The sequence below is a fragment of the Zootoca vivipara genome, chromosome 10 (genome assembly GCF_965207765.1).
Source record: "Zootoca vivipara chromosome 10, rZooViv2.hap1.1, whole genome shotgun sequence".
Lineage (NCBI taxonomy): Eukaryota > Metazoa > Chordata > Lepidosauria > Squamata > Lacertidae > Zootoca > Zootoca vivipara.
Window position 1 is genome coordinate 63,110,606 of NC_142593.1, and position 21,541 is coordinate 63,132,146.

General features: G+C 56.4%; 1 protein-coding gene across 4 annotated transcripts in view; it reads left to right on the forward strand.

The window, feature by feature from the left end:
• The window catches only part of TLN1 (talin 1), a 52,203-nt gene continuing 30,662 nt past the window's right edge, over positions 1 to 21,541 (forward strand). For 2 of the 4 annotated variants that reach the window (XM_035100501.3, XM_060280443.2), the window contains exons 1-9: positions 1 to 140; positions 18,651 to 18,814; positions 19,051 to 19,148; positions 19,279 to 19,408; positions 19,561 to 19,713; positions 19,848 to 19,990; positions 20,583 to 20,710; positions 21,018 to 21,078; positions 21,357 to 21,461. In XM_035100501.3, the coding sequence (XP_034956392.3) occupies positions 18,685 to 18,814; positions 19,051 to 19,148; positions 19,279 to 19,408; positions 19,561 to 19,713; positions 19,848 to 19,990; positions 20,583 to 20,710; positions 21,018 to 21,078; positions 21,357 to 21,461 (948 nt within the window). In that variant the 5' untranslated portion in view covers positions 1 to 140; positions 18,651 to 18,684. Of the gene's footprint in view, positions 141 to 10,074; positions 10,278 to 14,515; positions 14,749 to 18,650; positions 18,815 to 19,050; positions 19,149 to 19,278; positions 19,409 to 19,560; positions 19,714 to 19,847; positions 19,991 to 20,582; positions 20,711 to 21,017; positions 21,079 to 21,356; positions 21,462 to 21,541 lie in introns of those variants that run through there. The other 2 variants (XM_088653209.1, XM_060280441.2) reach the window with 2 other exon arrangements.

Below are 21,541 nucleotides of genomic sequence, written 5' to 3' on the forward strand. Positions count from 1 at the left end.
CGGGGGTGGAGCGGCCGGGGGGCGGGTCTGGGGGACCCGCAGGGGGAGGGGAGGTCGCGCTCCCGCCCCTCGGCGCTCCTCCCCCCAGAAGCCAGTCGCGCCCCGCAGGAGCCGCCGCCGCCGCCGCCGCGTCCCCCCAGGTAGGAAGAAGGAGCCCCCCGCCTCATTCCGGGGGGCGGGAGGCGACTCTCTTTCCCTTGATCCGGACAGGAATGGGGGGGGCGGAGGAGGAGAAAACGCCCCCCCGGGTGCCTTCGGGAGCGGGGCGGGCGGGGAGGGGAAAAAAGAAGAAGTCGAGCAGCGGCGACGGGCGGCGTCCGCGTCCGGGCTCCGTCGGATCTTGGCTCCGCCGGCGGGTCCCTTCCCGCTCCGCGCGACTCCTCCCTCGGCCCGCGGGTGCCCGAGTGCCGCCTCCGCCTCCCCGGCCGCCTCCCGCTCGCGTGCCAGGCGCATCCCGGCCGCCTCTGGGCGCAGCGCTGCTCGGGCAGGGCAGGTCCCACCCTCCTGGCTTCCTGCCCCGCCGCCGGGTTTCCCGTAGCCTCGGGCCGCCCTCGGGAAGAGCTCTCCGGCGGGGAGGAAGGGTCTCTGCCCCGCAGGGCACGGGCCGTTCCTTGGCGGAGGCCGCCGCGCGGGGGGGGGGGGCGGACGGGGCGGCGCGTGGGCGCGGGGCGAGGCTCCGAGCGGGACGGGGCGGGCGAAGACCGCCTCCAGGAGGGTCTCGGCTTCCTCCTGCTCGGGCCGGTCCCGGCTGCTTGCACGTGACTTCCAGATGTGCGCAAAGCTCCCATCCCCACCTCGTCGGGGCTCCCTCCTGTCCCGGGCAGGCGGGCGCCTCTTGCTGCCGCGGGGCGTCTGCGCTTGGGCGCGGCCCTGGAGGGCGCCCCTTGGGCAGGAAGTGAATCAGGCCCGGCTGGGTCCCGCCCCGGCGAGGGGCAGGCAGGCTGCCGCTGCCCGCTCTGCAGAGTCTCCGGCGGGCGCCGCTTCCCTCCCCGCAGCGTGGCTGCTGCAGAACCTCTGGGCCCTCGCCACGCTCGGCCTCGCAGCCGTCGAGGCCCCGCTGCCAGATCCGGGAGGCGCTGCCTGTCGGGCTTTTGCCTTGCGCGAAACGGGAGCGCGTGGCTTGGCGAACTGTCGCAGCCAGTCCTGCTCCCGCCTTTACTCCGACGGGGCTGCTTCCCGGACGCTTTGCAGCCGCTTCTGCAAGTAGAGGCAGTGCGGTGTAGTGGTTAAGAGCGGTAGACTCCTCCACGTGCAGCTGCTGGGTGACCTTGGGCTAGTCAGTCACACTTCTCTGAAGTCTCTCAGCCTCACTCACCTCACAGAGGGTTTGTTGTGGGGGTGGGAGGGAAAGGAGATTGAGAGCCGCTTGGAGACTCCTTCCGGTAGAGATAAAGTGGGATATCAAATCCAAACTCTTCTTCTCTCCCATTTGGTTTGGCCGCCCCCCCCCCCGACTCGCAGGGCTGTGCACCAGTCCCTTTACCGTGTGTGCCCCACTTGGGCGACCCTTGGTCAGCTTCATTTGCTGGCGCTTCCAGGGCAGAGCTGCCCTCCTTTTCCTGGGGTGCGGGCAGCTTCCTGGCCTTCCGGACAGTCGTGGAAGTCCTTCTGTTTCTCTAGCCTTCAGGTCGGACTTTCTGCACCTATAGGTTCCCTGCATATTCAGAGATCCGCACTCAGTTGCTGGAGCCGTTTTCATTCACTCTTAGTAGCCCCTCACAAATTACCCGGGCAGGGTCTGCAGGGGAACTCGGAACTCCCCCACCCTCAAAAAGTTCCCTCCCAACCCAACTGGCAATGGAAGAAGTTAGAACAGCTACCAGCATTTTGCCATCTTTCTTTACCTCAGGGAAACAGATTAAAATTGGGTTACTGTTTGCTCGTTTCTTAATGTAGTCAAGTTTTATTTGGCTTGTTTCTTGCTCTGTTTTTCCGGCCTGCTCTCTGCCTGATGCAAGTTGCTAAATTAATCATTTCCTCATTTGTAGTGTGGTTGTCATGTCTCCGTTTTTGTCTTTGGGACATTCAGAAGCTGCAGCGGCCTCCCTCCCTTTGCGGGGATCCTCTCTGCCCACCTGAGCCACTCTGCAGCCTGGCTTCCAGGGTGGGAAGCAAGGGCGTACCCACCACGGGGCAAGTTAGGGCAGCTGCCCTACTCTAGAAGCAGGGCTGGTGGGCAGAGGCGGAGCACAGCCCGGCGGAGCGCGAGTTCGCCATTCCCGCCGCGCTGCGCCCTCCCTCCAGCTCCCCGTCGCGCCCTCTGGCAAGGCCAAGCACGGCGGGGAACCAGGGAGCGCGGCGCGGTGGGCGGGAACGCCGAACTCGCGCTCTGCTGGGCTGGGCTCCACCTCCGCCCACCAGCCCTGCTTCTAGGGAGGGGCACAGCCCGGCGGAGCGCGAGTTCGCCGTTCCTGCCCGCCGCGCTGCGCCCTCCCTCCAGCTCCCCGTCGCGCCCTCTGGCAAGGCCAAGCGCGGCGGGGAACCAGAGAGCGCGGCGCGGCGGGCGGGAACGCCGAACCCGCGCTCCGCTGGGCTGGGCTCCGCCTCCGCCCACCAGCCCTGCTTCTAGGGAGGGGCACAGCCCGGCGGAGCGCGAGTTCGCCGTTCCCGCCCACTTCCGTGCCTTGGCCCCTCCCCTTGCCCCCCCCTAGTTTTGATCCTGGGTACGCCCATGGTGGGAAGCCAAAGTTGTCCCCCTCCCCACCTGAGCCTTTGTGCCCTCCTTGCTCCCTCCAGAGTGGAGCCTGCTGATCTCCTAAGCGGTTTGTGACGGTGTGTGCTGCGCAGGCTGGCTGGTGCCCTGATCCCAGAACAAGGTGGCGATTGTACGTGGGGTGTAAGATGCAGGCAGACGCCGCCCCCCTTTCCTTGCTCCACTTAAAGGGCAGCCTGGCTCCAGAGAATAGGGCTCTGTGTCTCTCTCCCCCCTGGTCTTGCCACATGGAGACCCTGAGGCAGGTTGGGCCTGGGAGGGGGGCCCTGAGGCCTGGTTCCCTTGCTCCTTGGCTGGGCTCAACCCTCCCGGGATGAGGCCCTTCTGAGCTTCTGCTCCAGAGCAGGCTGCCTGGCACCACCTCCAGTTTCAGTGGCAGGAGAACATGGGTGGCAGGTCTAAAGGGGCAGCTGGAAATGGACCCACGGTGGCCAGTGTGTAGGGCAGAATTATGGCCCCTGGGCCACGCCCCACACAAGCCCAGGAATGCACCCAGCTTGTGAAGGGTGAGGACCCAGGACGTTTTGTGTTTCTGGGATGGGGGGGGGAGAGAGAGAGACACTTGTGGCCTTCAGAGAGCACAGATTGTTGTGGGCCTGGCAGGGAGCAGGAGAAGCGCCTGGGCCTCGTTCTTGGATTTGCCTGAGGGTGTTGTGTGTGCAAATGCCAATATTGGTATGAGCACAACTTCCGCCATAGAAAATGGATTGGTGCCTATGAAGCCCCCTTGAGAATGATGGTCTCTCCCGCTTGGGGTGCTGCTTTTGCACCATGTGCCACCTCTTCAGGGCAGGTTTTGCACTGAGTCACCAGCATTGGGGGGGGGCTCTTTCCGTGGCCCTCTGCATCGGTTGCCTGGAGGAGGCTGGAAGGCTGTGGGGCTCTTGCCTCTGCGGCCGGCCGGCTACAAATTCCATATTTGGTAGCAGTCATTGTTTACGCCTCGGATTGCAGGGGGGGGGGAGAGTGAATGTTTTCAGGCAGCAGAGCTTCCCTCTCCCTGCTGGAATCTGCTGCTTGCCTGGAAGGGCTGGGATGAGGCTGGACAAGAACAGGGCCGCAGGGGAGGCACCCGAGACGGGCTCTAGGTCTCCATCTGTGGAACCTGCTACAGGGGGGGTGGGGTGGGGAGGCCAGCAGTTTGTCAAGAGATTTCCCAAGTGCTTGAAACTTTTTTCTGCCCACTCTGCCACCTTCCTGTGCTCCTCCTGCCAAACTCAGGAGCAGGTGGACTTTGTGGTGGGTGGGTGAAGGGGGCTCTTGTTTGGCTGCTTGCCCTCTGAGAACCCCCTCCTCTGACTTCCTTGCTACCTGTCCCTGCTCCCCTCCTTCCCTTTTCCCACGCTGAACTTATTACCCACCTTGAGTCACCCTAGAGGGATGGTGAAACCCCAGACTATGATTATTTTAAGAAATGGAAAAAAATACTTGTGAGATGACGTTTTATTACAGTGTGTCTTGGGACACTGCAGAAGATGCTTCTCGGCTCGGCTTCATTTCCTTCCCTTTTAAAAGATTTCTCACACATTTTTTCACGGTTCATCTTCAGGTTGCGGTGCTTGAGTAGACTTGGAGAGAGTCTGCTCCAGCTCTGAGGATTGTGCAGTGCAGCTGTAGTGCCCGTTTCCAAAGTTGGTCCCAGTTAATTCAGGAGAGTTTGCTCCCAAGTGTAGTGACCGTGTTTAGGATTGCAGCCCTAGTCTTCCTGAGCATTTGCCCAAGCCTCTTCCACTGTCTGCTCTTTGCCTCTGAATTAAAGGGCTCCAGAAGTGCCTTTGGGTGCCTTTTGCAGACATGGACTGTCTGAGCAGACAAGCAGGCAGAAGTGAGTCTTCAAGGGAAATACTTTTGGAGATCCTATTTCTGAAAGTCAAGAACCTCCTAGCAATCTTTTCCGGCCCGTCCAGGCTAAGCCTCCTCTCCTCGTGCCTGCCAGGCGGGCGGATGAGGTGCTGGGTGGGGGGCAGATCCAGTGGCTTGGAAAGGCCACCTCTTTCTTCCAGCAGGTTAGGGTTAGCTGTATCCCCCTCCCCCCTTTCCTTCTCTCCCTCTTTAGGAAGTTAGGTGGGCAGCTCCTTGAAGCCCCCCCCCAGCCCTGTTTAATGAAGAGGGCCTGTGGTTCAACAGGACAGGCCCCTGCGTCATCTCCATCAGTGGCTTTAAATTAAAAACCATGGACTGTATTCAGAGTAGACCCACTGAAATGAAGAAACTTCATTTTGGTAGGTCTCCTCTGAGGCTCTGTCTAAAGCTGTATTATACCACATTAAACAGTCCTGCCCGCAATGGATCCTGGGAACTGTAGTATTTTTAAAAATCTTATTTATTAGTTTTTCTCAAAAAAGAGAGAAAACTTTACACATTTTAACATAAACTGTAAGTTACTTTATCTATTGACCTCCCGTCCTCCTCTTCCATGGTTTCCATATTTACCCTTAAATGCTGCATATTTCTCCTATTTAATACACCCAATTTAACCTATTCTTCTTAATAATTCATGTTGTTCCTCATATTTCGAGTCCTGCTCACTTTTTCATTTTGCTATAGCAGTTCTTTAAATACTCAATAAAAAGTTTCCAGTCCTCAGGGAATTTTTCATCATTTGGTCTCTGATCTTTCCTGTTAATCTGGCCAGTTCTGCATATTACATCCTTTTCAAAAGCCAATCCTCCTTTCCACCTTTGGCCATACAATATTTGTGCAGTTGTTGTTGTATACATAAATAAGTCAACCAACTCTTTTGGAACATCATTATCTATAAGGGTGTTGAGAGTCATTAGTAAACCCCTAATTCCCATAATCACTCACTTCCACCACCCTTCTGAGTGATCCCCCCTCCCCTCCCCATCCCCACCCCCTCCCCACCCCTTCTCTACATAAGCGCCTGGGGACTCCTATTTCACTGTATCTGAAGAAGTGTGCATGCACACGAAAGCTCATACCAAAATAAAAATTTAGTTGGTCTTTAAGGTGCTACTGAAGGAATTTTTTTATTTCCCATATAGAGCTACAATTCCCATTCCAATTGTGCAGATAAAATATAACTGATGGAATTCTACTGGATGAGGTATTAGTGTGTGAAAACAGTCACAATCTGAGGATCCCCAGGCATGCACCTCCAGGTGGTGGAGACGTCAGGTGCCATCCTGGCACCCGGGCATCTTCACTTGGTTGCAAGAAGTTGAAAGCCAGGTGCAAAATGTGCCTGGCTAATTTTGAACACTGCTTTGAGAACTGCCAGTGTGCAGGTATTTTCTATAAAATGTAATCCTACTGCTACTGAGGAGTAATGAGCGTTCCTGGGCATGTTGGATTGTTGAAATCCCTTAGCACAGGGACAGGGGAAGCAGCCTCCCCCCAGGCTAAGCTACTGTGGGAGCCTTCAAGGAGAGCGCAGCCCCATCCAGAACTGACCCCTTGGAGAGCTCTTTCTGCTTCCTTGGCATCCAAGGAAAAGGAGGAAGGAGAGGGTTGAGTCCTATTTGCATACTGATGGCATCCGTGTTAGAAACTGGGATAGAAAAGCTGATTGCCAAATGGCTCCTGGAACCCAGGTTATGGGCGCAGAAACAGAAAGTTAGTCGCCATGTTGTCCTTTTTACAAGGGTGACTCCCTCTTTGATGGGGGAAGTGGCGCTTGGCTGTACAGTTACACTAGTATCGATCCTTCTCTGGAGTTGGGTGGGGAGACCTTCTGCACCCTCAGCTCCAGCCTGGTGACTTGCACTGTGGCAGGGAAAGCAGCATTTCCCAGTGATCTTTCCTATTCTGGAGCTGGGGGGTAGGGTGGGATAAAAATCAATGATTTTTAAAACCAATCGGATTTTTTTTGATTTAAATCGGATTTTTAAAATAAAATACTTTTAGAGGAAAAATCTTTCTAAAGATAGTTCCATTTAAGTTACATTATAGTTCAAAGGCTATTCATCAGGAAATAAGGATTTGTTTTGAGTTTTTCATGTGTGCTAAAACTCAGTCTAAGTTTTTTTTAAAATTGTTTAACCACATCAGTTAACAAACATGGATACATATGCTATAATGTTACTGTTTTAGTTAAATAAATTGTTTAAATTGTTATTAAGGAAATGATTATTTTTCTCCTTCCAATAACGTACGGCAGAAAAGTTGTCCCAATATAAACAATATAAGCAATAATTACCTGTCTTTGGGTTTCTAATAGTATAACCAAATCAGCAATTTTTGATATAACTGTAAAAACTACCCTGAAAATTTATTATTCCAAAAACGAAACCTTCATCTGGTTGTAAATATTAAGATTATACCAGCAAGAATGAGTCTTTCTGTAAAAAAATGATTTAAACCAAGTCTTACTGACTAGTGATTGAAATCAATTTGACTTAAATCAACTCTATCCTGCTCTGGAGTTGGGCGGGGAGGCCTTTCTCCTCCCATGCTTTCAGCAGCTGCAGCAGCAGCAATTTTATTCTCGAGTCCCAGTCCCAAGACTGGGTGCTTGCATTCTGAAAATCACCAGTTGCAAAAGGCACCTGGCTAATGTCGAACCCTGTCTGGCACCCCTGGAGAATGTCTCCCTGGCGTTTCACAGAGAGGAGAAAGGATGGATTGGAACCCTGAGGAGTCCGTAGGGCAACGGGCAGGGGGCCGAGCATCCATCAGGCAGGCTGGCCCCCTCCGCAAGGCCCTGCCTCCAGTCCCCATCCTGAATAATCTAGAGTCAGTGGCGTAAAAAGCCACAGAGATCCAGAAGAACCAACCCTCCGATTCTGAGCAAAGGCATCCAAAACTCCTTTCCGAAGCCAGGTCTGACTTTGGATAAGTTGGATGCCAAATCAGTTTCCTCTGGAAAGCCTAGAGCTGATAATTTGCTCAGAAATGGCAGTGCTGAAGACCAAGACCAGCTAATAATTATCCAGGAGGGCAGCAAGTCCAGCCAGGATCGCTTGGGCAGACGTCTCATGCTTGCTTCCTTTGCAAGAAATGGTACCGTTTAATTTTTTTTTAAAAGGTTCTGGCAGCTTCTGCCGTTCTAGGCTGACTGGCCTTGTGGTTTTCACCACCAAGTCAGGCAGGACTCAAGGCTGGTCTGAAACCTGCAGGCTGCATGGGCTGAAATCTCTCCCTCTAAAGGGGATCACAGCTGATCCCATTCCTCTGAATCTGGGGCTTCAATTCAAGCTGCTTTGCCAGCAGAGCATGGTGCAAACTGGCCGCAGGAGCCCCCTGGAGATCCTGGCTCTCAGAACCAATGAATTCCTCCCATGCAGAAAGGCTCCCCTGGCCAGCCCTGCTCTCAGGTAAATGGAGACGGGGATTTCTCTGCTGCCATCATTGCCATGGAGGATTCTCTGGCATGGGCTTAAAAGACAATACTGGGACTTATAGGCAGCTGGTGCTTCCTTCTAATTGGTTGCTAGGAGCCACTGATGGCAGCGATGCGGGTGGCTGCCTGGGGTGCCCATTCATGCATGTTTGAGTTCCCTTGAGCCGCCCTGTGCCAGGGCACAGCTCATCCCAGCCCAGAATGATGGATCCTGGCTCTCTTTGGGCTCCCACTTGCCTTCTCAATTCAGCTGTGGTCTTTCATTGATAGGCATTTGCTGTGATTCCTGTGTTGCTGGGGGTTGGGCTGGATGACCCTCAGGAGTCCTTCCAGCCCTCCAATTCAGGTGTGAGTTGCAAGAGCATGGTGGTGTCCTGTTTGGGTCCCAAGGAGGAGCCGGTGGAGCAAGGCAGGTTGGCTGCTGCAGCACCAAGGAGAGCTCCCAGGGAGCAACTTGCTCCTAATAGGGCGGGAGGCAGAAGTGGGGGCCCTGTTGAACCTCCACCTGCAAATCTGCCTCTCCCAGGCTCTGCCCCTTTGGGAATCTCTTAAGAGCCTCTTGGACCAGGCCAATGGCCCCTCTGGTCCAGCGTCAATGGTGTGTGTGTGTGCGATTGTGTGGGGTGGGGCTTACCTGCCCCCCCCAATATTTTTACCAAGTTGGCACCCCTGTTTGGTGTAGCCTGTGGATCTTGGGGTGCAGATGCCTCTCGCCCTGAGGCCCAGTGGCCTGGTAGGTTCTGGGGGTTGCATTCTGCTTCCTTGAGAAGTCTTGAGTCAGGCCTGGGAGGCACCCAGCATTTCCTTGTGCCCGGTGGGTTGGGCGCAGCCCCTTGTGTCCTCATTTGCTGAGTGATGGGACCGAGGTGGAGGAGGGTCACGGGGTTGGCATTTTGCTGAGCACCCAAGTAGGGAAGGCTTTCGCCAGCTATTTCCACCAGCGGTCAAAATTAGCCAGGCGCCAGGTGCATTTTTTGTCTGGCGCGAGTCCCATTGTGACCACGTGGAGATCTCTGGACGCCAGGCTGGTGACTAAGGAAAACACGACGTCCCTTAGAGAAGGATCTGAAATATTTTTCCCTTGAAGCTTGAATTAGATTTATTCTGGATTGTTTTATCTGATGTTTTAATGTGCTGTAAATGGCTTTGAGATTTGTTCTTTACAATATAAAGTGGTATAGAAATGGTAATAATAATAATAATAATAATAATAATAATAATAATAATAATAATAATAGATAATATCCCATGGGGGGGACAGAACCTATACATTCCATTGTACCGACAGCAGCCTAGGTTTAAGCTGCCATTTGGCAATGAGATTATATATCTGAGCTTCTGCTACTGATTTCCACCCCCCCACCCCCCAGTATAGTAAGTTTGCCGACTCTTTCCCCACTGAGTTTTCCTTTTGGGGCTGCAGCTTGACCAGAGCTGGAGCAAAGATGACTAGGAGTTTTAAAGAAGTATGTTTTGGTCTCTTAGGTGGAGAAGCCTGTGACTTGGCTGAGAGTAGCAGCGTTGGAGGTGGAGGGGGAAGCTGAGCTGTTCCCTCCCAGCCTGAGGTTCCTCTTCCTGTGGGGAGCGGAAAGAAGGACCTCAAGGGAGGCTGGGCTGGGGGTGGGGAGAATGCCGGCAGAGCCTCCCAGCCCTGCGCCCTCCCTGCGGGGTGCTGGGCTGTGTGCAGAATTGCCCGTTCCCAAAGGCTCCTGTCAGGTCCAACCGGAGAGCGCTGGCTCTAGTGTTTCGCACGAGAAGTCCCGGCGTGCATGTGTGAGAGATCGTGAGCGTGTGTGAACGTGTGTGCATGCAGTTCCGATAGAAGCTTGGCCCCTGCTGGTGAGCTGGTGAGGCCAGAGAGATTGCACAAGGTTCATCAAGACATTAGCCAAAGCAGGGAGGGGGGCTGCCTCCCCAGAGGCCCGCAGAGCCGCTTGCTGAGCTGAGTTGAGTGCTAACCACAACTTCCTGTGCAAAGAGAGCAGGCCTTGCAAAGGTTCCCCCCCCAGCTGTGAGGGGGAGGCTTGCAAGCCCCTCCCCCCTCCTCCTCTTCCTCTTCCTCTGCAGGCCTGGCAGCTCAGGGCAGGCTCTCCAAATGCACCCAGCCGGGCCCAGAGCGCTCTTGGCACAAACTGGAAGAAGGTGATCTTCGGTCCAGACTGCCTCTGATGTGGACCTTCACTGCCCCCCCCCTGCGAGCTGGAGGGAGCTCACTTGGGGTCCCTGATGGTTCCCCCACTCCAGACAATCTGACCCTGCAGGGTGAGAACCAAACTGAAAAGTTCATGGAGAGCGGTGGCCTCTGAATTCTTTTTTTTTGGGGGGGGCAGATTGAATCAGGACTCCAGCCCTGGAGAGGGGGTTGCTCTTTCCCTTTGCATCATTTTCCCTTACAAAGCAGCTGCTTGACCTTCTTGAAAAACAGCTTCAAAGGGATGATTTGCCTCCCCAGGGAGGAGACAGCAACCCAAACCAGCCCTCTCCTGAAAGCCATTGGAAGAGACAGGAGAGGACAGAGCGATGGTGCTTTCTCCAGGAATGGCTCCTTCTCTTTCAGTGTACAGAGTCCCCCCCCCTACTCCTGATCTCCTTTCAGGTGTTCACCCATCTGGTGTGGGGCCTGTGGAGGCTCCCATTCTCATCCGAACCCCCCCCCCCTTGTGGCTCTTCCGACCTGCTCAGGCCCCCCGTGCTCCCGTCCTTCTCTCCGCTGGCCCCTCCGTATGAGGAAGAGGCCTGCAGCTGAATTGGACCTCAACAGGGGATCTGCCCTGGCCAGCACCCACCTGCCCACCTGACCTGCCAGGAGCCTCGTGGGGAGGAAGCCCACAAGCAGAGCCCAAAGGCCCTATCCTGCTCCGGCTCCTGGGAGTCAGACCTTTGGGGCTGGGCTGTTGGAGGTGGCAGACATCGCCCCACCAGGACCAGCAGCCATGGGGAGCCCTTTTGCCCTCTGTGCCTTTGCCTAATCCCCATTTGCACCTTCTGGTAGCAGATTCTGGACGCCTCTCCTGGCTCAGGAGGGCTCTCTCTGGGATGGGCTCCAGAGCTCTGCTTTGCTGGCTGACTGACATGGCTGCATGCTCTTCTTCTTCCTCCTCCTCCTCCTCCTCCTCCTCCGGTGGAGCCCTTTCCTGGCCCTTTGCTGGTCCTGGATCCGTCCGGCTCCTGCCTTGCAGGACGAGAAGCCAACCCACCCCCCTTGACTCAAGCCTGCATTCTTGGGTGACACCTTAGACAGCGTGGAGCTGGCTCCCCTCTGCAGCTGCCTGTCAGCTAGAACGTGTTTTTTCCTGTTTGGGGGACTTGCCTGGCCGCCAGCCCTGCCCCCCCCCCGCTGTCTCTCACAAGATCCTCTCTGCTTCACCTTGCAGCATCTGCAGGCAAAGCTTCAAAGCATTGGCGGGAGGGGGGGCCCTGGTATTTCTTCCTGCGCATCTTCCATCTCTGCTGGGACACTGAGAGCAGGACGGCTGTCCTTGGTGCCTTGTGACGCTTGCGGGGACTCGGAGCAGCAATCCTAGCATTGACCAGTCTGGTCTCTTGAGGAGCCCAGCCCCTCACAGGGTTCCCCCTGGGGCATCTTGTCAAGGGGCCTCTGGTAGCTCACAGCTGAGGGCAGTTGGGAGAGCTGCTGCCTGGCACTCCCCCCCCCCCCCCCCGCTTAGCTGCTGCCTGGCACTCCCTTCTGCTGCCTCCCCCCTGGACCGTCCTGTCTTGAGATTCCTCCTCAAGCCTCTCCTGCAGGAGTTGGTGTGTCTGGGGGTCTGAGCATGGGAAGTAATAGTACCACTGTATTCTGCTCTGGTCAGACCTCACCTGGAGTACTGTGTCCAGTTCTGGGCACCACAGTTCAAGAAGGATACTGACAAGCTGGAACGTGACCAGAAATGGTCCAAAATGGTCAAAGGCCTGGAAACGATGCCTTATGAGGAACAGCTTAGGGAGCTGGGTATGTTTAGCCTGGAGAAGAGAAGGTTAAGGGGTGATATGATAGCCATGTTCAAATATATGAAAGGATGTCATATGGAGGAGGGATAAAGATTGTTTTCTGCTGCTCCAGAGAAGCGGACACGGAGCAATGGATTCAAACTCCAAGAAAGAAGATTCCACTTCCTGACAGTAAGAGCTGTTCGGCAGTGGAATTTGCTGCCAAGGAGTGTGGTCTTTAAGCAGAGGCTTGACAGCCATATGTCAAGAATGCTTTGATGGTGTTTCCTGCTTGGCAGGGGGTTGGACTGGATGGCCCTTGGGGTCTCTTCCAACTCTATGATTCTATGATTGACGCACGTGGGCATGACTGGGGAGGCACCAACTCCCCTCTGTCCCCCGAGATCCACATGGCCTTTGACACAGCAGCCCCAGGCCTCTCCTCTCTGCCTTGTGTGTGTCAGAAGACAGGAGGCGACTTATCTTGTAGATGCAAGAAGCGAAGGAAGAGCTTCTGCAAGAGATCAGGCGCCAGGCGGGGATTGGCAGAAGGAGCCTTGGCTGGGCAAATGCACAGCTTCAATAAATGCCAGTTGGATGTGCTGGTTGCAAACGGAGCCTCTGTGCCCAGGGGCGCTCTACCTGCCAGGAGCAGGTGTTGGCCGCCAAATAGCCAGGTTTGGATCCTGAGCTCCCCAGGAGAGGCTGCTGTGGGAAGCTGGACAGGGCTGGCCTGGATGATGGGCAAGCAGGCACCTGAATTTTGGCTGCCTCGTTCCTTGTGGGCTTCCTTCCTTCCTTCCTTCCTTCCTTCCTTCCTTCCTTCCTTCCTTCCACACAGCCTGGCTGACCCAAACATCTGCCAGGAAAGGGCAAAGGGGCTTTGGCGAGGCCCCCCTGGGAGAAGGGGGCGCCTGGCTATTCTTCTGGAGAAAGATCCCAGGGGCTCTTGCCATTGTCCTCACCTGGGAGAGGGCAAAGACCCTTGGAGTTGCAAGCCCTGCCTGGCCAGAGGGTCTTCAAGCAGTGGGGTACCCTGGCTCTGAGTTGACCAGATTGGGTGGGGTGGGGTGGCCTCCTAGGACCCTTTCGGCCCCATGATGCTGCCCCACATGCTCCCTCCCTCCTCTTGTGAAAGGCTGGCTTTCCTGCTGGCTCTTGACACGGATCCCATCCCTCCGGAGGCAGCGGCATGTGCTGAGTAATGCCCTAATTGGAGGCGGCTGGAAGAGGCATCCTGCGATGGCTGTGGGATACACACTTTGCCTCTCTCTGGGCTTGGGCAACCTGGCTGGCAGACTTCCTGGGCAAAAGGGCAGTGGCTGATGCTGGCCTGGCCCAGGAAGAGGAGGGGGGGCCGCAGAGCCAGGGGGAGCGTGGGGAGAAAGTCGTGGGGCGGACAGAGGTCTGTGCGGGGGTGGGGGGCGCAAGCATTGCTGTGTGCCTGGAATGGTGCTGCTTCTCCCCGTTTCCTTGGTGGAAGGAGGGTTGGTGGCACCCGTGGGGTGGGGTGTTGGTGCCTTTGTGCCACATGTGCCGCCCTCTGCCAGGGTGCTGACATTCTTGGTCTGTGCCGGCCGGGGGGGGGGGGCAAACCCTCCCCTTGCCCGATGGGCTTTGTCAGCCAATGGGGAGTCTGGGCCTCTGCAGGCGCTGGATTGCTGAGTTGCTCAAGAATGCAGGCCTGGAATGTTTCTGTGGAGAGGAGGGGAGGGCTCCTCCACCCTCCTCCTGCCTCCTCCTCCTCTGGGGCCACGTACAGCTTCTTCTGCTGCTGCTGCTGGCGCTCTGCCTGCCCTCCACCCGGGGCCAGTGCAGAGCGGGCGCTGGCCCCCAGGAGCAGCCCCTGCCTGGCTGGGGACCCTGCAACACCCCTGCTGCCTTTCTCTTGCTTCCGCTGCCGCTTCAGAATCGCTTCCCTTTGCTCTCCCTTCTTGCAAAAACCCGCCCGCCCACTCCCTGTGCCTGCAACGCAGTGGGTGAGGCTGGAGCCTGCCTGGTGACTCTCCCATCCGCCGCCTTCAGGGGGCAACCGGCCTCCCAGAATGGCTAGCAAGTTCTAGGTCCCAAAACCTCAAAGTCAGCACAGCAGCAGACGGAAAGCGGAAGCTGCAAAGGAGCCTCTGGCAAACACTTTCTGAATCCGTCTCCTTGATGAGAACTAAGAGACGGAGGAGGAAGTGGCGAGAAGAGGAGCCCTGCATTTTCTTTGACCCACAGCTGGCATGTGGGGGGAGCTTGAGCCACATTGGGGGCTTGTATCCCCTGACTGGACACCCTCTGTGGGGGCTCCCACAGTCTCACAACCACATAAGGCCCGGCCACACGGGACAAACATGGCACCCAGTTTTGCCCTCCGCTGCCCCCTCAGTTCCGAACGATCCTTCCCTTCCTGGAGATTCCCTCTGTGCTCCTGGCCTTGTCCCAGGGCCACTGCGGGCCGGACTCTGAGCCTCTTTCCTGCCCCTGAGCTCAGTTCCTGGCAGAGGATGAGAGCCATGTAGGGGGCGGGGAAGATCTACCCCAGGGCGGAAGAGGCTCAGGCCAGGGGAGAGCCAGGCCGCTTGCTGGTCTCGGGTCAGGAAATGGGCTGGAGGAGATAGGAGGAAGGAGGTGGAGGAGCGAAGAGCCCAAAGCGGCGGCAACAGCAGGAGCTGTGTGCCCAGGCAGGCAGAATCTTGGCTGCAGAGACCGCTCAGAGCGAAGCCCAGGGGCAGGAGGAGGGCTGGTGCTTGAGGGCCCTGGGCAGCCCATTTGACTCGGAAGCTGCTTCTTTCCAGCTGGCCAAGACCTGCGGAGTCAAGTGAGACACTTTGGGCCTGGGGTGGGATGCGGGGTGGGGGTGGGGGGCCTTGTGCTGCTCAGAATTGGGTGTTCGCAAGCTGGTTCACAGCCCAGTGAGGCATGGCGCCAGGGGGCAAGTAGGGGAACCCAAAGCAGCCCCCCCAGGCTTATGGGACAGGGGCCCCTGCCATGCTGGAGTTCCCTTTTTCATCGCTTCGGCCAGGGCAGGAGACCAGTGAATGAGGGAGAGAGTGCCTCCCCCTCCAGAGAGGGCAGGATGAGGCTCCCTGGGTCCAGGCACTGAGACACCACAGAGGAGCTGAGCTGGCCAGGCTGGGGGGACCCAGTCCCTTGGAGCTGCAAGGGAGCGGGGAGACCTCTTTCTCTGTTCCTTTATTGCCCAGGTGGTGGTGGTGGTGGTCTCAGCAGCCCCTTCCCCAAACCCAGGGGGTCCCCCCCCAGTTGGCTTCCCTTGCTGCGCTGCGGCTGCACACATCCTGCGGTTCTTCAGGTGCTCAGCTGGGCTGGTGGAGATCAGGTGGGCAGAGGGGCTGGTTTAACCCAGCCCAGGAGGGAGCTGGGGTGCATTCCTGACCAGGAGAGTCTAAGGCAAGGCTCACCCACCTTCCTGTCCCCCACCTGCAAGCCACAGGTGGGCATCACACACACAAACACCACAACAAAAGGCACGCCACACCCTCTTCTGTTGGCTAGGAATACAGCATGCTTCTTTCCTGCCTAATTTCCACAAAGGGGGGCACATTGTAGTCACCAGGGAAGGTCTCCGTGGGCACCAGTTGCGACCAAGCGAAGATGTCCTGCCACCAGGTTGGGCGACTGACATCTCCACCATCTGACTGGCAGGCGGCAGCGTGGAGATGCCTTGTCACTGTTTTATTATTCTGGATCCTTTTATTTGGTTTTTTAATGTGTTGTAAACCAAAATAATAAATCTCTCTGGGGAAAAGGCAACTAGACAACTGTGGCGGCCGTAACGGAGGCTGAAGGTGTCATTTGAGCTTCTGTTTTTGCGTTTGTAACCCTGCCTTCAGGTGCCCCTGGGCTCACGAGGCCAAGATTGCACACCCTGGAGGGCCCTGGAAGGCAACCAGCCAGGAGGGTCCCTGGGGTCCCTGGTCCCTGCCCCTCCGGTTCAGAGGGGACCCAGCCTAGGGGGTCCCTGGAAGACGTGTCAGGGGGAGTTTGCCCAGATCCTCGTTGGGTGGCTGCCTCCTCCATTCCCAGGGCAGAGGGCTGTCCATGGCTCCTGGCCCCGTTGGCTCGGCTTGGCTCTGCCTCCGTGGTGGAGGCAGCAATGCAGAAGCCAGTTTCTGGCTGCCCGTTGCCAGAAACCGCGGCAGGGGCTTGTAGGTTTCCCCCCAAAAGGCACCTGTCTGGCCACCAGGAGAACAGGAGGCTGGACTCATAGAATCATAGAGTTGGAAGAGACCACAAGGGCCATCCAGTCCAACCCCCTGCCAAGCAGGAAACACCATCAAAGCATTCTTGACATATGCCTGTCAAGCCTCTGCTTAAAGACCTCCAAAGAAGGAGAGTCCACCACACTCCTTGGCAGCAAATTCCACTGCTGAACAGCTCTTACTGTCAGGAAGTTCTTCCTAATGTTGAGGTGGAATCTTCTTTCTTGTAGTTTGAATCCATTGCTCCGTGTCCGCTTCTCTGGGGCAGCAGAAAACAACCTTTCTCCCTCTTCTATATGACATCCTTTCATATATTTGAACATGGCTATCATATCACCCCTTAACCTTCTCTTCTCCAGGCTAAACATACTCGGTGCCCCCATTGGCCCGATCTTGCAGGCTCTTCTTCAAGTGAAGCGCGGAGCCACACGCTTCCCTCCTGCAGCCCCTCCGTCATCCTTGCCAGCCACATTTCCATATCAGGGGCTCTTTTTGGCCACAGGGTCTTATCAGCCGGCGCTCCTGGCAGGCTCCCTTCCTCTTGGGCGGCAGGGCTGTCATTCCAGAGTGACTCTCTGTTCCTTCCTGCTCAGTCCTGGGGCCGCTGCCTCCCAGCCACAGGGGCCACTTGCTCCCTCGCCTGCAGAGGCCCCCCTGGGTCCCCCACAGCCAACATGGGGGGCTTTGCACCTGCCCTCTGGATCGCCACTCCCCCTGTAGCCAGCCAGGCACCTGCAGTTGGGCAGTTTGCCCCCAGATGAAAACATGCCTGTCTCGCCAAGCTTTTTCTGCAGAATCAGTTCCATTTGGTGTTGGTCATTTGTTCTCCGTTTTAATATTTTATAATTATATGGTGTTTTGATGACTTGATTGTGCATTGTCCTTTGAAAAAAAGTTTGTAAAAATGCCAATTGTTGCAGCATATACCCTTTATGGGGTCTGAACTGGAGGGGCGGGCCAGGAGCAGGACCTTGGGGTCCTGGACTAGGTGGGCACTGGTCAACGATCAAAATCTTTGCCCCTGGCTATCAGCCACTTGCGACCAAAGGAAGGTGCCTGCCTGGGGATCCTCGGGTCTGGACTGTTTTCACACAATAGCAACACTTCCTCATAGCAGTGTTAGAAATTGGGATACACAAGCTGGGAGCCATGTGGTTCCAGGGAATTGGATTGCAGGTATCAAAACAGCATGTTTAGTCATTTATAGATTAATATTTAAAGACAGAGGCAACAATTATTTATTCTTTCTTTCTGCTGGGTGAATCAGGGAGTCGCAACAAACAAAGACGTTCTTTTATTCTTGTGCTCCCCTGCAGACCCCCTGAATCACCCATCCAGTTGCAAAAGGCCACTTGCCAGTCGCAAAAAAGGGACCCCGAATATCATCCAGTTCTCAACACCCCCCCCCCCTGCAATGCAGGACTTTGCAACTGCCCCATGCAGCAACCAAACCTGCAATTTTGGTGTTATCAGGACCACGCTGTAACCAACTGAGCTATCCTGGCTCTGCATATCCTGTAGAATTCTATCCATTGTGTTTTATCTGCACAACCAGAATGAATTTCAGGAACCAAAAAGTCGACTTTTGAGCCATCTGGCTCAAAAATGGCAACTAGACCTCCCGTTTTGGCGACTGGAACCCTGGTTTAAGGAGCCATATCTTGAGTTTCTAACACTGCACAAAATTGAGAAGGGCCTCGGTTGGAGCTAGAATTGTCCTGTTTCCTGTAACTGCTACCCTTCCTTCCTTGAGCTCAGGGTGACTTGTGTTGGGGACCCAGGTAGCTTGTCCCAGTGTGTTGGGTCCAGCTCTGTCTTCCACTTTTGCCAACCCCCCTTTATAATCAAGGGAAACCCAGCATTGCTCAGCACCTGAGGGGGTCCCTGCAAACAAAAATAGAGAGGGATGCATTGGAGGGGGGGGTGCAGATACGCCTGTTGATCAGCCTGGCACCCCTCAGCAGGCGGCGCTCGCATCCCCGGTTGGTTTTATGCAACCGGCAGTCGGATTTCCACAATCAGCGGGTGGCGCTGCCTGGCACCCGCCGGTCGCAAAAATCCGACCACCGATTGTGCAAATACACCCGGCAGCATAGGGACGGCACGGGATGGGACCCGTTCTGTCCCGTCCCTATGGGCCCCGCATGCCACACCCCTATGGGCACTGCTCCCTGCCTCTATGGGTGGTTTGCCCCGCCCCTGGGCATGCCACCGCAGGTGCCCAAGAGATCTCCTCCGCCACTGCCTACAGCTTCAATGAGCCCCAGGCTCAGCTGTAAAAAGACAAGTGGGATTCTACCTGCCCCCCCCAATGTCCCAGCCTGCCCCTTGTGGGGGGAAGAGTGTATCCCCACCCAAGTGGGCTTGGAGCCTTGGACCCATTGAATGGTGGACCCCTGTCAGTTGACCCAGCCTCCTCGAGTGCTTCCTGGCCAAAGGGACTTGTGGCCTCTCCAGGGGTCTTGCTTACCAGCCGCTGTTGTCCCTCTTTGTCCTGCAGGTGAAGCAGGAGAGGGGACCCCCCAGCCGCCACCATGGTTGCCTTATCCCTCAAGATCAGCATTGGCAACGTGGTGAAGACGATGCAGTTTGAGCCGTCCACCATGGTGTACGACGCCTGCCGCATGATCCGGGAGCGAGTTCCGGAGGCGCAGATGGGCCAGCGTAAGTCGGGGGCAGGGGGGTTGGGCAGGCTGGAGCAGCTGATGGGGGGTGTTGAAGGTCTTCTCAACTGCATCTCTTCACATCAGGCAAGAGGGGGGGAGTGTTGGGGGACATCTGCAGAGGCGGGTCCTAAAGCCCAAGTGCAGGGGGGCCGGGGGGGGGGCTGGGCCTCCGTCTGCAGCCACAGGGCCTGCCCTTTGGCCTGTCCTGGGAGAGTCTTTTCTGCTTTTTTCCAGCCACCGACTTTGGCCTCTTCCTGTCGGATGAAGATCCCAAGAAAGGCATCTGGCTGGAAGCTGGGAAGGCCCTGGACTACTACATGCTCCGCAATGGGGTGCGTCCCCCTCCCTCCCTCCTTCCCCACCTGGGTGGTCCCCTGGCCACGCCCTCCCTTGCCAGGCGGGGGTCTCCTCCTTTGCATGACCTCCTCTTTCCCCTCCCCTGCCCCCTCTACAACGTTCCAGGACACCTTGGAGTACAAGAAGAAGCAGAGGCCCCTGAAGATCCGCATGCTGGACGGGACGGTCAAGACGGTCATGGTGGACGATTCCAAGACGGTCACAGACATCCTCATGACCATTTGCGCCAGAATCGGTGAGTGGGGGGCCCTTGATCCAGGGAGGGAGAAGGTCTCTACCCCCCCCAACACAGAGACACGAGGCAAGAGGGAGGCCCTTCTCTGGGGATGTCTCCCCGTCTGGCCGGGCTGATGTCTCTCTTGACACGGGGGTCTCCTCGCCCGGCAGGCATCACGAACTACGATGAGTACTCCCTGGTGCGGGAAATCGTGGAGGAGAAGAAGGAGGAGCAGACGGGGACCCTCAAGAAAGACAAGACCCTCCTGCGGGATGAGAAGAAGATGGAGAAGCTTAAGCAAAAACTCCACACGGATGATGAGTGTAAGTCGGTGGGGTGGGGGGACGACCCACAAGGTCCCAGGAGCAGTGGGGCTGGCTGGATGCTCCGCAAAGATTGGGGGGGCTCTCTCCTTCCCCCCCTGCCTCCCCTCGCAATGTTCTCTGTGCCCCCACAGTGAACTGGCTGGACCACGGCCGCACCCTCCGAGAGCAGGGCATCGATGACAGCGAGACCCTCCTCCTGCGACGGAAGTTCTTCTACTCGGACCAAAACGTGGATTCGCGGGATCCTGTGCAACTCAACCTGCTCTATGTGCAGGTACTGTTCCCTTCACACAACCCTGCAAGTCTCGGGCATGATCCTAACCCCAGTTTACCTATGAAATCCCCTCAGCCCACAGTGGGATGGGCCCTGCCAAAGATGCCACATAATCCCCATTTTCTGCATTTGTAAAGCATTCGATCATTTACTGTGGCAGCACCTGCCCTCTGGAACTCCCTGCCTCTTGATATCAAGTAGGTGCTTTTGCTTTAAACTTTTTGGTGCCTGCTAAAAACATTCTTGTTTACACACACACACACAATGTTTGGAAGGTAGAAGTGAGTTCTAACCTGTTTCAGTATTTTTACGTTCTGTACGTTTACAGCTCAGTTTTAATGTTTTATCTTTTTCTTAACTGCTTTGAGGTTTTTGGGTGTTTTTTTTTACAATCAAGCATTGTATAAATTTTGTGGAATAAAATAAATAACCCCCAAGGCACGCAGACGTGGCAGGTGCCATAAAGGTTGGGTTGGGTTGGGGAGAGGGTGGGAGGGGGAAGGGGAAGGGTCCATTAAGGAGATATGAATTAACTGTGAATTAATGAAAGAGAATGAATTCACTGTGCCCCCCCCCCGTCCCTCTTCTTCAGGCCCGGGATGACATCCTGAATGGCTCCCACCCTGTCTCCTTCGACAAGGCCTGCGAGTTTGCGGGATTCCAGTGCCAGATCCAGTTTGGCCCCCACAATGAGCAGAAGCACAAGCCGGGATTCTTGGAGTGAGTGCCCCCCCCCAGTCTCTGCTCGCTTGGCATGGGCTTTGCAGCAGAACGCCAGGGGAAACAGAGTCACAGGGTGCCACGCAGAAGCGAGTGGCCTTCCCTTCCTTGGGGTTTTCAAGTAGAGGTTGGATAGCCGTCCGCCAGGGGGGGCTACTTCACTACAGCTCCCTTCATTTGGGCAATGCCTCCTTGCGCTGGGCAGGACTGCCCCGCCAAGGGATGAGTTTGGGTTTGGCAGCAAAGGTTTGGGGTTCTTCCTTGCTCTCCCCCCCTCATGCCCCCTCCTCTCCTCCCCCTTTTCCAGCCTCAAGGACTTTCTGCCCAAGGAGTATATCAAGCACAAAGGCGAGCGCAAGATTTTCATGGTGAGTGGGGGGGGGGCTGGCTGCAACCATGGATCCCTTGGCCCTCCAGGGGAAGGGGCTCACAGGGGGCTCTCCTCCCCCTCCACAGATGAGTGGGCACACCTTGTGCCTGGCCAAATATCTGCTTTTGACAGAATCTGCTGCCCATTTCCCAGAGGACCCCCTTTGGGGACCTGGGACACCCCTGCTGTGTGGGGCGGCTCTGGCGGGTGAGGGGGGCCCTTTCCCTAGGGGCAGAAGGAGCAGAAGGGTGACCCCCACCTCTGCTCTGCCCTCAGGCCCACAAGAACTGCGGCAACATGAGCGAGATCGAGGCGAAGGTCCGCTACGTGAAACTGGCCCGGTCCCTCAAGACCTACGGGGTCTCCTTCTTCCTGGTCAAGGTGAGGGGGCCCCGCCCCATCTCTCTGCCCTTTCAGGGGGGCAGGATGCTCGGGGAACCCCCTGCCTCCAACTGAGGTGG